Source organism: Suillus paluster (genome assembly GCF_016628075.1).
Source record: "Suillus paluster strain FC165 chromosome Unknown EDB91scaffold_1, whole genome shotgun sequence".
Lineage (NCBI taxonomy): Eukaryota > Fungi > Basidiomycota > Agaricomycetes > Boletales > Suillaceae > Suillus > Suillus paluster.
Window position 1 is genome coordinate 915,287 of NW_024537561.1, and position 12,319 is coordinate 927,605.

A 12,319-nucleotide genomic window follows, 5' to 3' on the forward strand; every position below is an offset into this window, starting at 1 on the left:
TGACGCGTCGTCGAAGCTGTGCGCCTTATAAGATTGACACACCTCCAGCTCTCCTTCCCCTTCTGCCACCACCATTGTTTCGCATTCGACCGTCTCTCCACTCCCCACAGTATGTCTCCCCTTCTGAATCTGATCTGAAACTCATAATCGATGTAATATACAGGTATTCATTCGCCTGCCACCGTCATGGCTGCCAAGAAGCGTTGTCAATTCCAGTCCGATACTCCTTGTAATTCTGCGGCGCTTCGCATAGTTGGTCAGTGTCCACATTGCAGGGTAGACTTCTGTGGAGCAGTGAGTAGATTGCGCATTCCGTCGTGATATTTAGTAATCTCAAACCTTACAGCATCGCCTACCTGAACATCACAATTGCAATAACCTGGAGGATTGCCGACAGCAAGCCTTCGAGCGCAATAAGGCGAAGCTAGAGAGCGAACGCACTGTGGCTTCTAAGATGGCTACCGCATAATGGTTCCCCTCTACGTGCCGACATTCTGTTTCTCCTCATTTCTCTTTTACCGCTGGCCTCTGCACTCTCAGCATGCCCCACATTCTGCTACTCTACATTACTTGATCTTCTATTTATTGCGTCCCATCCAACCATCCCGTCCCATCCCACCCTAGTGATACCTCCTGTCACCTCTCCGTCAGCTATAGGACACTCAATCTGTTGTGGGTCGTGCTGCTTGTAACTTGGTTTGTAATAGAATTTTCACGTACGCTGACAACGAGAGATGTCTGTTCGTATTATTGTGGCATCTCCGGCCGCGGCTGGGCGGGGTTTATTCCGGACTTTTTGTTTAGGTATCTTATGGAGTTGCCTTCCTCCACATATGTATTTGCCCTGTTTCATCATCATGCATCATGATTTCAAGGGGAGTTTGTTATCCGATTTCCTCGAATATGTATCTCTGTTATCGTCTGTACTATGATACACGGATGATTGCAGCAACACCAGTAAGCAATGCGATTTTTTGTCGGAGAATAGCTGATCTTACCACGCAGGCGGAGTCTGGCCAATGGCTATAAGTTCAGCGGTCTTTCATTGGCACCGGCATAGCCGAGCAGCATACTCAATCCTGCTTATAACTAGGCCCTTGGGCCATTCGCATCATGAAACAAGCCACAGGTTCAGATAAGATCTAGATCTAAGACTAGTCGTCACCACTCCTTCAAAAACCCGATATAGTAGTCCGTCAAGTGCCTAGTTGTGATCTTCGCGCATCGATTTTGTTGCCCTACCCACTCGTTCGCATGTGATCTTAGCGAGGGCATGTTGCAATGTCGCACATCTGTTGCTCCTGCCGCATGTGCGACATGCCCATTCTGCAACATCACTTACCTCGGAATAGAACCAACATGGTAAACAGTGCAAGGCAAGTTTATAATAATATCCCAAGTTTAAATGCGATGTCGGCAGGTGAGCACCACCACAATCACGAGTGCATCACGGCACACGGCATTCAACCCCTTTCATGTTTCAGAACCATTGCGTGTTCCCTCGCTCCATCCGACAGGTACGTATCCGCGACAACTCCGTCCTATTCACTGATATATGTTCAGATCGACTGCAGCGTATAAGGTGGATACGTACCCTCAGAAGATTCAAGAGGAACCGCGTACACAAGCCTGGAGTCCTCCCTGTCATCAAAGGTGCGTTTACTTTACCTCTTCGCCATGCTCTGAACTTAATCACTGCGCTACCGGAGGCCGCTCAAATTCTCTAAATGATCTTACCCTAACCTCGATCCTGAGTATCTCCCCACCACGGGATTACCGGAGTTCACGCTGGCGCGGCAAAGCCTGGCAAAGTTCATTCGTGACACCCGATTGACGCCGATTCGCGCGTGCGGACCATCTCCGGAAGTGATGCAAACCACCAAGAGTCTTGTTTCTAGCCCTTTTTACCATTGGGATAGTCCCCAAGCATGTTTAGTTGAATAATAAATCCCACGTGGGGTGAGTTGACGTAGGAGTGGTTTCGGCGATAGTTACTCAGGCATTCCTACAGCTAACCAGCAGGCCATTTTGAAGAATATCGGCATCAAATTACTGAGGTCATCATTTGACTGCGCATACCAGGGCCTTGCAAGTGGCGACCTCGACCACGACGCGTGGGCAGTTAGGTACATCGTGGAGAAGGATATGCTTGTGTGTCAGGTCAGTGTGACGTTGAACCCAAAGCACAGCGAATTGAGGAACGTTGGACCGGAGCTTCGCCAAGAATACGGATGTATTGCACATCATCCCCCTACGAAGGACGCTGGAGACCATTTCACGGCGGAGTAAACAAGTAACTCACCCTCCTATTGTACGTCTGGCGAATCAATATGAACTAAGAGGTATTACTTACTGTGCTATTTGATGAGTGAAGTGGTGACATCGGGACCGTGTCGGAGTATATATTATCAACGAGATTGGCGTGTTCAAATGAGTTTGTGCTTTTTGGTCTGCGTATGCCAGGCAGTTGTACTCATATTATCAGCGAGATTAGCACGTTTGAGTTTGTACGTATGATGCTGGAGCATGCCGTTGACGCGTGGACGGGGCGAAGCGGATGCTGGGAATGAGGAACGGACTAACGATATAGCTATACGGGAATCAAGTAGTCTACTTGAGGGATTTAGATGGCTACAGTTAAGATACTGAGAGTAAGTAGATTATTATATATATAAAAATTGAATTTAAATTATACGTGGATCATGGTTATGAGCGCGGGATTCGGAGAGCGTGGGGAAGGAAGGGGATCGAATACCGGGGAACACAACTTGTGACGTCAATGTGCCTTATAGCCGATGACATCACAACGAATTTACAGTGCTGTTCCAATTCTGGACTTGTCCAAAACCTGATCCCATTTTCCGCGGTGTCAATTATTCTCTGCAATCTTGTACTCCTCAGTCTCCCGTTACCGGTTCCTTCTTGTTCTTTTTGGTTTCGTTTCCTTATTGCCCTTTCTTGTCTACCTTCACATTTTTTCTGGTTCTTCGCGTCTTGTCCCGGCACCCGCTGACAAGCTTGTCTAGCGCCTCATCCCGGCCGGGCCACTGGTTGCATATTTGAAATTTTCACCGTGAATATTGCTATTCACCACGGTGTAAAGTCTCATTTGCAGTTCTTCAGTAATGCGTTTGTATTGCTCTGTAATGAACTTGTGCTAAACTAACCAGATTGACTTGCTGCATTGTGGCCTTGCGTCATTTCTTAATTCGCTCTTTTGCTGGGCAGCCCGTTGTCCTCGTGTCCCCCTCACTTCATTCCCCGCGGTCCTTCCTCAAGGGGTCTTATAGAAAGGCCTCTTCCCAAAGTCCGTCCCCCCATCTTTTTCTATTTTCTTAACTGTACCTGATGCCAGCATGGGTAATGTAGTGTCTCTTGTCGATATTCAACACAGCAACCCTGCCTCAGAGGAAGTTGCCTCGGAAGAATCCGTCTCGGAGGCTCATCGACGTCCATCGGCTCCTGCAAGGACAACCACTTCTCCTTCGCATATACTTCTGACTTTTCTACAGGTGCTGGGCGCCTTCGTACTACCGCCTGTTATTTCGCCTTCTCCGGGTGAGAATCCTTTTGATTCGCCTCCGTCGTCGCCCGCGCTTTCCTTCCATACCGCTCCTTCCACACCTGTTACTTCGCCGCAAGGCGAAGATCCACCACCAGATCCACCACCAGTCCCTACCTTTGATAATTCCAGACCGCCATCACCACCGCTCACCGATCATCACCCAATAGCATCTGTTGAAATCGAAACGATACCATCACCCGAGGCGCTTTCCTCGCCTGACTTTGCACTAGACTTCACCCTCGATGACGAGGGTTTAAGTACCCTTGAGAAGATATACCTTTTTTCTCGTAGTAGATCAGCACATCACAGGTAGGCTTTGGGTAATAGTAGCACCTTAAAACCGCTGAGAACTAAGTATTGCGTACAGGGTATTTATTTCACATGCTCTACCCGCCTTCCTAGCGCAGGTATCGCCTATTGAGGCTGTCGAGTATGTCCTACCGCTACTCCCGAGCTTGTCTGTAGATGAAGGTATGTTCATCGTACATCGTCCGGGGTTACCCGGCTTTAATGATATTTCTAGACGAGGCAGTGAAGGAGGCTCTATCAGCGGAGCTTGTTTCCATCATGTGGTGGTTTCTAACGGTCGGTTTTATCTCATACACAACTTTGACCCTGTGTCATTGAACTCGTTCCATGTGCAGCATTGCCGCTTGGTTGAAGAGCCGAGTGACCTGTCCAATGCTGATTTTGCTCCTCAGCATCAGTCTGACGATCAAATAACATTAATTTCAGTCCAGGCATTCACTCCTATTTTAGCAACCCTCCTGCTGAGCTCCAACGGGGTTGTCAGTGGCTCTGCGAGATTTGCCGTCGTTGAATTACTGGCCAGAATACATAGAGCTGATGATCTTGGAGACCAGCAAGTTGATGATCCATCTTATGGATTATTCGAGAGGCACGAAAGGAGCCTATTCGAAGAAGAGGTTATACAGCAACTTGTGATAGGAATGGGACGCCTTGAATCAGGTGAAGATGAAAATGATGCGGATGTGTGGTATACTCCCGCGATAGAGCATCCTCAACCCGATCATCCTTTATCAAGGAACGGTTCTGTCAATCCGTATTTTCCGAGCACTCAAACACCGTCGCCTTCAGCGATAAGCATATCTGCGACGGCCTTAATCCCACCGTTCGTCCCTAATCTCCCTAGTCCACCAGTTGGTGTACCCCCGCCACATCATGAAGTCGAACTTATTGTGGTGGACCCATCACCCCTGGCTATCTTATCTCTTCAGCTAGAGGGTCAACACAGCCCAATCCAGCCGAATGCTGAGGGATCGGGGGAGCGCGAAATTATATCTGGCGCTACGACCTACGCTGAATCTGGACGTTCGGACTTCGAGATGGACGGCCAGGAAGAGGAACAAGAAATGGATCCCAGCGAACAAGCCGCTGTTGGACGACTATCAAGCATGAGTCTGATTGCTGCCGTAGTTGCTGGGGGTACGTATGATGTCGCTTTGTCATGATAAATTTGTCAACAATTCTTTCCCTGCAGGCACACCTAGAGTCGAAACTCAACGTACTTTCGTAAGAGAAGTCGAACGAGTCGGCAGAGATCCTATCCACTGGGTCAGAAGAGAGGCGTCATTTGCGTTGGGTGCTCTTGCAAAGGTTGTTCCCGATGAGCTTATTATTGGCTCGCTCGTGAGTACACCGTACCCAAAATGCACCAAGTCCTTACCACTGGTCCCCGTAGCTTCCATTGTTTGAATCTCTACGTACCGATCCCGCATGGCACGTGAGGCACTCCTGTCTTTTCGCTCTGCCAGCACTTTTGTCACGTTTGCCGTCAGGCTTACGGCGATCAGTCGCTGTCTCAACCATTCTTCCTCTGTCGCGGGACGAATCTGCTCCGGTTCGCTCTGGGGTCCTGGAGGCTCTCGGAGAAGTTGTCTACACCTTCCATAGCGATGAATGTGGACCGCCCGATGATCTTCTGAGTTTGTTTCTTGGCAAGCACAGGAACTGTCCACCGCGAGAACGTTATCCATATCCTACTCTCCAATCACCGTTTCAGCAACTGTCAGGTGCGTATCAGTGATTCATTAACTGCATGTGATCATTAATGAAAACTTTACTTTTTTGTGCAGCAAATGTCGCGATGCAGCTATTCGACGACGACCCGGCTCGTCCGCTTGCATGTGCTTTCAACTTTCCCGCAGTAGCATATACCCTTGGCCGAGCACGATGGGGAGAGCTACGGGGACTATACCTCACACTCGCACAGGACCGCTCGTCTAAAGTCCGGCGGACATTAGCTGCAAGTCTGGGCGATCTAGCAAAGATCGTCGGACCAGAAAATGCCCAACGAGATATGATAAGCCTGTGGTGGGATGTAATGCGATCTGATGACGACAACGAGATTAAATTCAAAGCAATTGAGGCTGTCCCTCTCTTTGTAGAGGCTTTAGGCGAGGGACAAGCGAGGGAAGAGGTGATCACAGGTCTGCTCGACGTATGGGAGGAAGGCTGGTTGCGCAATTGGAGAGCACGTGAAGGCGTTATCAAGATCATCCCTGACCTCACTGGCGGACCTGAACGACCTAACAGCATACGCGCACTTTTACGAAAAGGTCTTGAGGACGATTTTGGTGCAGTGAGAGAGACTGCAATATCTGTGGTGCGTGGAGGCTTGGCAAACAGTAGTTCTGATTAACAAGGGCTTCGTCTTGTTCTGAAGATCTGTCGAATAGCCCTCCAAGACGTCTGGAGACCTACTCTCAATATCGTTCACCAGGATATGCTTTCGCTAGCTAACTCTCCGATTTTTCGAAGACGGATGACGTAGGTGTATCATCTACTTCATTCAGCCTTTTACATTGTTCTGTAGGTTTGTCGCATGTCAGCAGGCTCTAGCATCCTCAGTAGGCGGGTTATCGATCTTAGTGGATGACGCAAGATGGCGCACTCTCGAACGGTTAAGCAACGATAGCATAGTGGGCGTTCGCATTGGCGTCGCTCGTTTAGCTGGGTCGATATTTGGTCAGTTTCTAATTTTATACCCTGCCCTGCATTGCTTACTCTGCACTAGAAAACGCTTTGCACGCTACATCCGCGGTGCCCCATCGAATTTTTGACATGATAGATCATTTGCAGCAGGACTCCTCTGCAGAGGTTCGGTCTTATATTCCTAGTGTGGCGAACCTTCAGCAGGGCCAAAGAGTATTTCCCTCCCACTCCGATAGTTTCTTGACATTTTCCCGCCCACCCCCCTTGTTGTGCCCGTAGAAGAAATATCAAGAAGTCACCAGCCGTATCTTAATGGCCTCCTGGATCTGGTCGCAAGCACAGGCTCTTAACATCATTTCCTCGAATTCACCATCGGTGTATAATAACATTATTCCTGGACTCTCATCTGTCTCCCTTCATTTACCTTGTCATTACTCTCAATCACACTTGTATTCTAAACTGCATCTGTCGTAACAGTCATATCAAATGCATTTTCATAGATCCTTGTGAATGTTCGCAGTTTGAACGTTAACGCGTTAACAGTGGTGCCGCGGACTTTGTAAGCCCAGCGGGCAGTGCACAAGCAAGTTGGGACCTAACTTTAAGTAAATGTGAGACGGCCATTCTTGCACAGAGCTGGGTCTCCGTGGCTAACTTCTTACCTTGTTTTATCTTCCGCCGTGCGGTTTTTATCTCCCAGGCTCTTTAATCCGCATATGTACTCCTAAAGTTCTATCCACATCGAAAATGAAGTCCGCTCTGCTTTTCGCTCGTTATGTTTTGTTCGGTAAGGTTTGCTTTCTCACCTGTGAACACTTTGTCACATACGCTTCGCCCGACAGGTCTTTTCGTCGTCTGTAATGCCATTATATGCAGTGTTACTGTCTGGAATCGCAGCCTCGTGCAGGCTGACGGAGGTCAGACTTGTACGTAGTCTTTCGTATGAGTCGTGCCATCACTCCAATCTCCATCAACAGTGCAAGTCGACCTCTATCTCATAGTCCTGGGCGCCTTTTGCCTTGTTTTCATATTGCCAATGCGAGTGTCTTATGTCTTTCTCGTTCCCAGATACTGACATCTTCTGTAGTATCTTCGCAGACTTACTCTGTGATGATCCGCTCTCAGCGCGAGTGTGGTTCGAGTGTGCATGGGTAGCACTCGTCTGGCTCATGCAATTGGGTGCGTCTGTTGATCCACATCAGAATAAGATGTCTCATTTTTATCTTAGCTGGCGCGGCCGCCGTGACTGCAATCGCGCCACATGCGCAATGCACCGCCCAAGGTTGAATTCATCATCATTTTTCCGGGCAATGTGCTGATTGCGTGTGTTTAGCCACTCTAGTGAACAATGATGCCTGCTCGTCGACCCGTGTTCTTCTAGCTTTTACTTGGACTTGTACTATCATATGTATGCGTCCCAGACTACTTCATCTAACCCTGCTCATTAGCTCCGCTCGTTGTCAGTGCTTCTTTATCTGTTCCTTCTAGTCGTAACAGCGGTTACGACACAACGGATCGATCCCGACGTATGGCATCACAATGTTCGTTATCTCCGCATCGAATCTACTCGGCAATGCCTGTCTAGTGCCCAGAACTCGCCAACAACTCCTCGTTTCATACAAGCACGTGGAACATCGGAACCGCATCAACCTCGACCGCTTCGCCCAGTTCCTCGGCCTGCGGTCTACGAACATCGTGCTGGACTTGATTCTGAGTACGAGATTGAACATTATCGTCCATATGCTCCAGAACAGACGGCTGTGGATTCAGCCTCATCCTTGCGTGAAGCTATACATACTCCCTCTATATCATATCCTTCCCCTGCTCTCGTCTATTCGCAAACAATTCGCGGTTTGATTCCTCCGCAGATAGGTCCTCAAGCGACGCCTTCTCGACTTGATACGTCCATCGTCTATGCCACCCCGGCCCAATCATCAATACCGGCGCAGCAGGCGCGAGCATCACCCCCATCTCCATCACCCCCATCTTCATCACCGTTTGACTGGCCGCGAGCAAATATTATGGAACGACCAGTTGGGATAAAAAGGAAACCACCACCCAGTGCTTTCGAATTTCCGAGACGAAGCGCTCAAGAGCCGTCGGAGCTCCCTTCTAATCATCCCACTGATTGGTTATCACATCCCCGCACTCGACGGCCTTCAGGTCCTCGCATGCGCACATCATCAGGTGACGAGACACGGCACCCTATTCCTCATTTGGTTCATTCTATTGATAAGAAGGCAGCGTGAAGTTAGGAAGCAGAGTATATCTATACGATACCAGATCACGATGAGATCGATAGAACACTACTTAGTACTTCTCAATCTGAGTTTTGTCAGCTGTCTGAAGGCCTGCCAAGAGTGGAAACTAAATTCAGTGCACATCTCTTTCGGCGCCGTTTGCTATTATTACAACACAAGCCAGTAAATCATGGAGAATCCTCACGCTGAACGACAGGCAATTTTGCTTGAGCGTATTCTCAAGAACGCTGTGAGTCTGTCTTGTAATACATGATGATTCGGCTAAGCTCACAAATCGCCACTAACAGTCAGCGTGCACGGAAATGATCCTCGAGCTGAACCACTGCGTGGAGGTGTGTATTATCGCGATTCAAATATCCAGTACCATTAAGAAGCAAATCGGCATCTACAGGAAATACTTCGTGCCAATGCCTCTGTGAAGATTGCAGCAGATTTGGCGACCAAATACCGCAAAAATGTCCAGTATAATCTAGCAGCGACAAAACACGAGGCTCCATAATCATCCAAGATCCATTTCATCGAGGTTCGTCTAGACATTGCTCGGTTAGAAAGCATTTCCGATGTCCATAAAATAGTGACCATGAGTTGATGGTATCATGTGGGGTGTTCGCGTCGTTCATAGTTTACACCCGCAATGTTCACGAGACTCTCAACGTCTTCACTCAACCGCGCAACTATACGGAGTCGCTGATAAGAGAATAGGCTCGGGACCACAGCCATTCCTAAAATCTTCTTGCGCTGTCCAAGTCGGTGTTACTGTAGCTTCCTTATGTGGACAATGTACTTGATTCTTCTTATTGTTGCATGCACTCTTATTGTTCTATAGCTCTCGCCTTCTCTCGTCTGCCACGTTAACAATGCTCGATATTTAACGGGTTCCTCGACCGTGGGCCGATCTCCTTTGTCTCTGGTGGACCGAATAGTGCTCATAGAGTGGTGTATTAACTCATACGCATTAATTCCCGCTCGGCTTCGTTCTTTACCTTCCACAAGTCCACGACTTTCCCTACCATCACTCTCTCTTTCACGACCAACAGCGCCATCCAAGCCCACGAAATGCAGAATTCCTTCCTGATCGTTCGAGCCATATTTTTCAGTAAGCACGCGATGCCAATGAATGTCCCGATACAGCCAGATACTAACATCGATGCAGCCCTTATCCTATATTTCAATTTACTTGCAACTATATTTGCAGGTTGGAATATTGCATCCTTCACGGCTTCTGGGATGTCAGGTGTGTTGGTCACTGTCCTGGTGACAGTCATCGACTAACATGTTGCAGTGCCTGGTGCAGCGGCATTCCTTGTTGTGAACTCTGCCTTGATATTCATTCTTACAACCCTGTAAGTGTCGTGTTGTTGGCCCTACATCACCCCCTGACGTCCTTCATTAGAGCATACTCGGCGGAGGCTATATGTGCCAAAGCCAGGCCTGCCCATGTCAGATTTGAGTGTGGCTGGACTGTGCTGATGGGAATACTTCAGCTAGGTAAGCTATCGCTATCTGTAACATCTATGACTCTGAACATACCATCATTCGGATTTGAAGCTGCCAGCATTTATGTCACAACCGCTAGTCCCCCAGCGTTATGCCAATCACAATGTAAGTGTGGTTTATCAGTGGCTTGTTGCGTAGCTGACTTCCTCTTTTCCTTCAGCTACGTGGACTATCTGCGCTTCTGCAGCATTGCTTATGCCGATCAGCTGGCTGGCTACGTTCACCAGTATGTCCTGATCGCATGTTGCTCATAGCTGGCACTAATCAATCAACAACAGTGCTTGTTTATTGTGTTACGCTATGCGTAATGGCAGCAACTCATGTCTATTTCATGCCTACCCTTTGGAATATGCCTGTGACGATGGTTCCTTGGTTCAATCTCACCGAATCGATGCCTGTCTCTTTTCCCTCACGCCCATTGTCAGAAGTCTCATCGTCTGCCTCTTCTCAAAGAGACAGTTCTTGCAATATCTCAAAATACATTGCAGACACTTGGGAAAAGCTCTCTAGAGCCGAAGGACGCGTCGTGGAGCCCTCAAAGCCCATTCTGTTTTCCCGCGGTTGTCCGTCCATCAATTCCACTCGACCTGCGTGGGCGAAGCAGCTTGAACTTCAGACACGACGTGGTGTGGACCAACCATTTTTGACACAACATCCATTGCCATCCAGTTACTCCCCCAAAGTACCCTTACCACCTCCAAAAGCCCGTGCTAGAGAGGTGTCAGGTCCAAAAGACTTCAACTACGCAGAGACTCGCACAGAGTTGCAGCTGGATAAGAATACGTTCGGCTCACCCTTAACGCCACAACAGCCAACCATCTTCCCAAACAGGATTGCAAATCCTGATTTGCCCATCCCGCGCCCGCGATTGTCTGAATGGATACCCGCCGACGCGGCCACCGCTATTGATCTTTATGCTGAAAACCCATGACTCCATAGAGCTGGTTCTTGAATGACATTCTTGGACTTTTATCCTGTTGCTCAGCTTTCTTGCCTCACCAACACATCACATCTGTAGCATATATACTTGGTTTTCATTTACACTGGGGTATCACCACAATTGTATTGCATTATATATCCATCATCGTAATACGGATGTAGCATTCCGAAACCAGAATCCTTAGCACGTGCTTTCAGAGGGTTAGATGAGAAGAAAGAATTGAAGTCGCACATTCAAGATATCCGCCCGGCTCAGAACTCGGACCCCTCGGATCCAGCCTGTCTCTAACCAGGCCACCCGGCCACGCAGCTTGCGGTTCTCATCACGGGCCTTTGCAAGTGCAGCCGTGGTACCTTCAAGCTGCCTCCTGGTCTCTTCGAGTTCTTTTGCTGTTTCTTCTTGTAGTTCCGCCGCTCCCACGGCAATTCCTGTTGGAGAGCCCATGAGACGAGACGAGAAAACTGGCTCTAGCTTAAAATTACCTCCAACAAGCTTCACCAGTCGCCAAAGACGAAGAATAATAAGTAGTCCAGCCAATTCACGTTCGCGTCCCTGGAGGACAAATTCGAGTATGAAAGTCGTGACGATGATTGCGGCATCAAACAGATGTAAAGCCGCGTGTGTAATACCTGAGAATGGGATGTAGAAGCGGATTCCAAAAGCCCAGAGGGTAATTGGTATTTCGATAAGAAAGAGTGTGGTAATGGCAAGTGATACATTTGCCAGAGCTTCGAGCCATGCCGGGTTCTCATCTGACGGGGCGCATTCATCGGATAAAACGGTGTATCCGAGGTCAACAAGGACACATGTAGCATCAATAACAATCTAGAGTAGCTTAGCACGTCAAAAGGGAATGATAATATGTAAAACCGGCTGCTCACCAAGGCAATGACGAATGTGTGAAAGCGCTGGGACTCCACAATACGCGAGACGTTCTCGCGCCAGACACTTATTGTCCCTTTAGGCCGCTCGGGGGACGCACCGACCTCATCGTAGGGATATGGGAGGAGAGGTTGTTGTTCTCCTGAACTCGACATGATGGTTGCAACTTGGCAATTTCTGTCAATATTTGTGCCTCCAGTGTACATTTCTACTTTACCC

At 48.6% G+C, this 12,319-nt stretch overlaps 7 protein-coding genes across 7 annotated transcripts; 6 read left to right on the forward strand and 1 right to left on the reverse strand.

Moving 5' to 3' along the window:
* The first annotated feature begins 15 nt into the window (after window positions 1–15).
* EDB91DRAFT_1093141 (uncharacterized protein) lies at window positions 16–958 on the forward strand. Its single transcript, XM_041316791.1, has 2 exons — window positions 16–294; window positions 347–958. The coding sequence occupies exons 1-2, from the start codon at window positions 187–189 to the stop codon at window positions 467–469; spliced, it is 231 nt and encodes a 76-aa protein (XP_041184356.1). The 5' UTR covers window positions 16–186; the 3' UTR covers window positions 470–958.
* Window positions 959–2,004: 1,046 nt separating this feature from the next.
* On the forward strand, window positions 2,005–2,160 carry EDB91DRAFT_1014370 (aspartate aminotransferase; the record flags this gene model as incomplete). Its single annotated transcript, XM_041312471.1, has 1 exon — window positions 2,005–2,160. A coding segment is annotated over one exon (156 nt), but the record flags the coding sequence as incomplete, so codon positions are not given.
* Window positions 2,161–3,356: 1,196 nt separating this feature from the next.
* EDB91DRAFT_1041019 (armadillo-type protein) lies at window positions 3,357–6,799 on the forward strand (the record flags this gene model as incomplete). The annotated part of the gene is made up of 10 exons (XM_041312900.1): window positions 3,357–3,874; window positions 3,933–4,036; window positions 4,089–4,150; window positions 4,210–5,011; window positions 5,067–5,215; window positions 5,268–5,598; window positions 5,662–6,191; window positions 6,252–6,355; window positions 6,402–6,553; window positions 6,603–6,799. The coding sequence occupies 10 exons, from the start codon at window positions 3,357–3,359 to the stop codon at window positions 6,797–6,799; spliced, it is 2,949 nt and encodes a 982-aa protein (XP_041184358.1).
* A 239-nt stretch (window positions 6,800–7,038) lies between these two features.
* Window positions 7,039–8,872, forward strand: EDB91DRAFT_1093182 (uncharacterized protein). Its single transcript, XM_041316792.1, has 7 exons — window positions 7,039–7,307; window positions 7,363–7,446; window positions 7,498–7,558; window positions 7,608–7,699; window positions 7,749–7,802; window positions 7,854–7,928; window positions 7,985–8,872. Exons 1-7 carry the CDS (start codon window positions 7,268–7,270, stop codon window positions 8,767–8,769), a joined length of 1,191 nt encoding a protein of 396 aa, XP_041184359.1. The 5' UTR covers window positions 7,039–7,267; the 3' UTR covers window positions 8,770–8,872.
* EDB91DRAFT_21579 (DASH complex subunit Dad4) lies at window positions 8,866–9,600 on the forward strand. Its single transcript, XM_041326484.1, has 3 exons — window positions 8,866–9,010; window positions 9,069–9,113; window positions 9,173–9,600. The coding sequence occupies exons 1-3, from the start codon at window positions 8,951–8,953 to the stop codon at window positions 9,278–9,280; spliced, it is 213 nt and encodes a 70-aa protein (XP_041184360.1). The 5' UTR covers window positions 8,866–8,950; the 3' UTR covers window positions 9,281–9,600.
* On the forward strand, window positions 9,601–11,670 carry EDB91DRAFT_21565 (uncharacterized protein). Its single transcript, XM_041326482.1, has 7 exons — window positions 9,601–9,877; window positions 9,935–10,015; window positions 10,064–10,124; window positions 10,175–10,269; window positions 10,330–10,383; window positions 10,439–10,504; window positions 10,557–11,670. Exons 1-7 carry the CDS (start codon window positions 9,838–9,840, stop codon window positions 11,207–11,209), a joined length of 1,050 nt encoding a protein of 349 aa, XP_041184361.1. The 5' UTR covers window positions 9,601–9,837; the 3' UTR covers window positions 11,210–11,670.
* EDB91DRAFT_1241583 (uncharacterized protein) lies at window positions 11,420–12,255 on the reverse strand (the record flags this gene model as incomplete). The annotated part of the gene is made up of 2 exons (XM_041322093.1): window positions 11,420–12,043; window positions 12,100–12,255. 2 exons carry the CDS (start codon window positions 12,253–12,255, stop codon window positions 11,420–11,422), a joined length of 780 nt encoding a protein of 259 aa, XP_041184362.1.
* Between the last annotated feature and the right edge of the window lie 64 nt (window positions 12,256–12,319).

Excerpts from the sequence above, each read along its gene's own strand:
- EDB91DRAFT_1093141 (XM_041316791.1), top strand. The coding sequence starts at position 187 with ATGGCTGCCAAGAAGCGTTGTCAATTCCAGTCCGATACTCCTTGTAAT. Across the intron at positions 295-346 it reads GGGTAGACTTCTGTGGAGCA|CATCGCCTACCTGAACATCA; the intron begins GTGAGTAGATTG and ends CAAACCTTACAG.
- EDB91DRAFT_1093182 (XM_041316792.1), top strand. The coding sequence starts at position 7,268 with ATGAAGTCCGCTCTGCTTTTCGCTCGTTATGTTTTGTTCG. Across the intron at positions 7,447-7,497 it reads GGCTGACGGAGGTCAGACTT|TGCAAGTCGACCTCTATCTC; the intron begins GTACGTAGTCTT and ends CTCCATCAACAG. Across the intron at positions 7,559-7,607 it reads CTTGTTTTCATATTGCCAAT|TATCTTCGCAGACTTACTCT; the intron begins GCGAGTGTCTTA and ends CATCTTCTGTAG.
- EDB91DRAFT_21579 (XM_041326484.1), top strand. The coding sequence starts at position 8,951 with ATGGAGAATCCTCACGCTGAACGACAGGCAATTTTGCTTGAGCGTATT. Across the intron at positions 9,011-9,068 it reads AGCGTATTCTCAAGAACGCT|TCAGCGTGCACGGAAATGAT; the intron begins GTGAGTCTGTCT and ends CGCCACTAACAG. Across the intron at positions 9,114-9,172 it reads AGCTGAACCACTGCGTGGAG|GAAATACTTCGTGCCAATGC; the intron begins GTGTGTATTATC and ends CGGCATCTACAG.
- EDB91DRAFT_21565 (XM_041326482.1), top strand. The coding sequence starts at position 9,838 with ATGCAGAATTCCTTCCTGATCGTTCGAGCCATATTTTTCA. Across the intron at positions 10,016-10,063 it reads CACGGCTTCTGGGATGTCAG|TGCCTGGTGCAGCGGCATTC; the intron begins GTGTGTTGGTCA and ends AACATGTTGCAG. Across the intron at positions 10,505-10,556 it reads CTGGCTGGCTACGTTCACCA|TGCTTGTTTATTGTGTTACG; the intron begins GTATGTCCTGAT and ends AATCAACAACAG.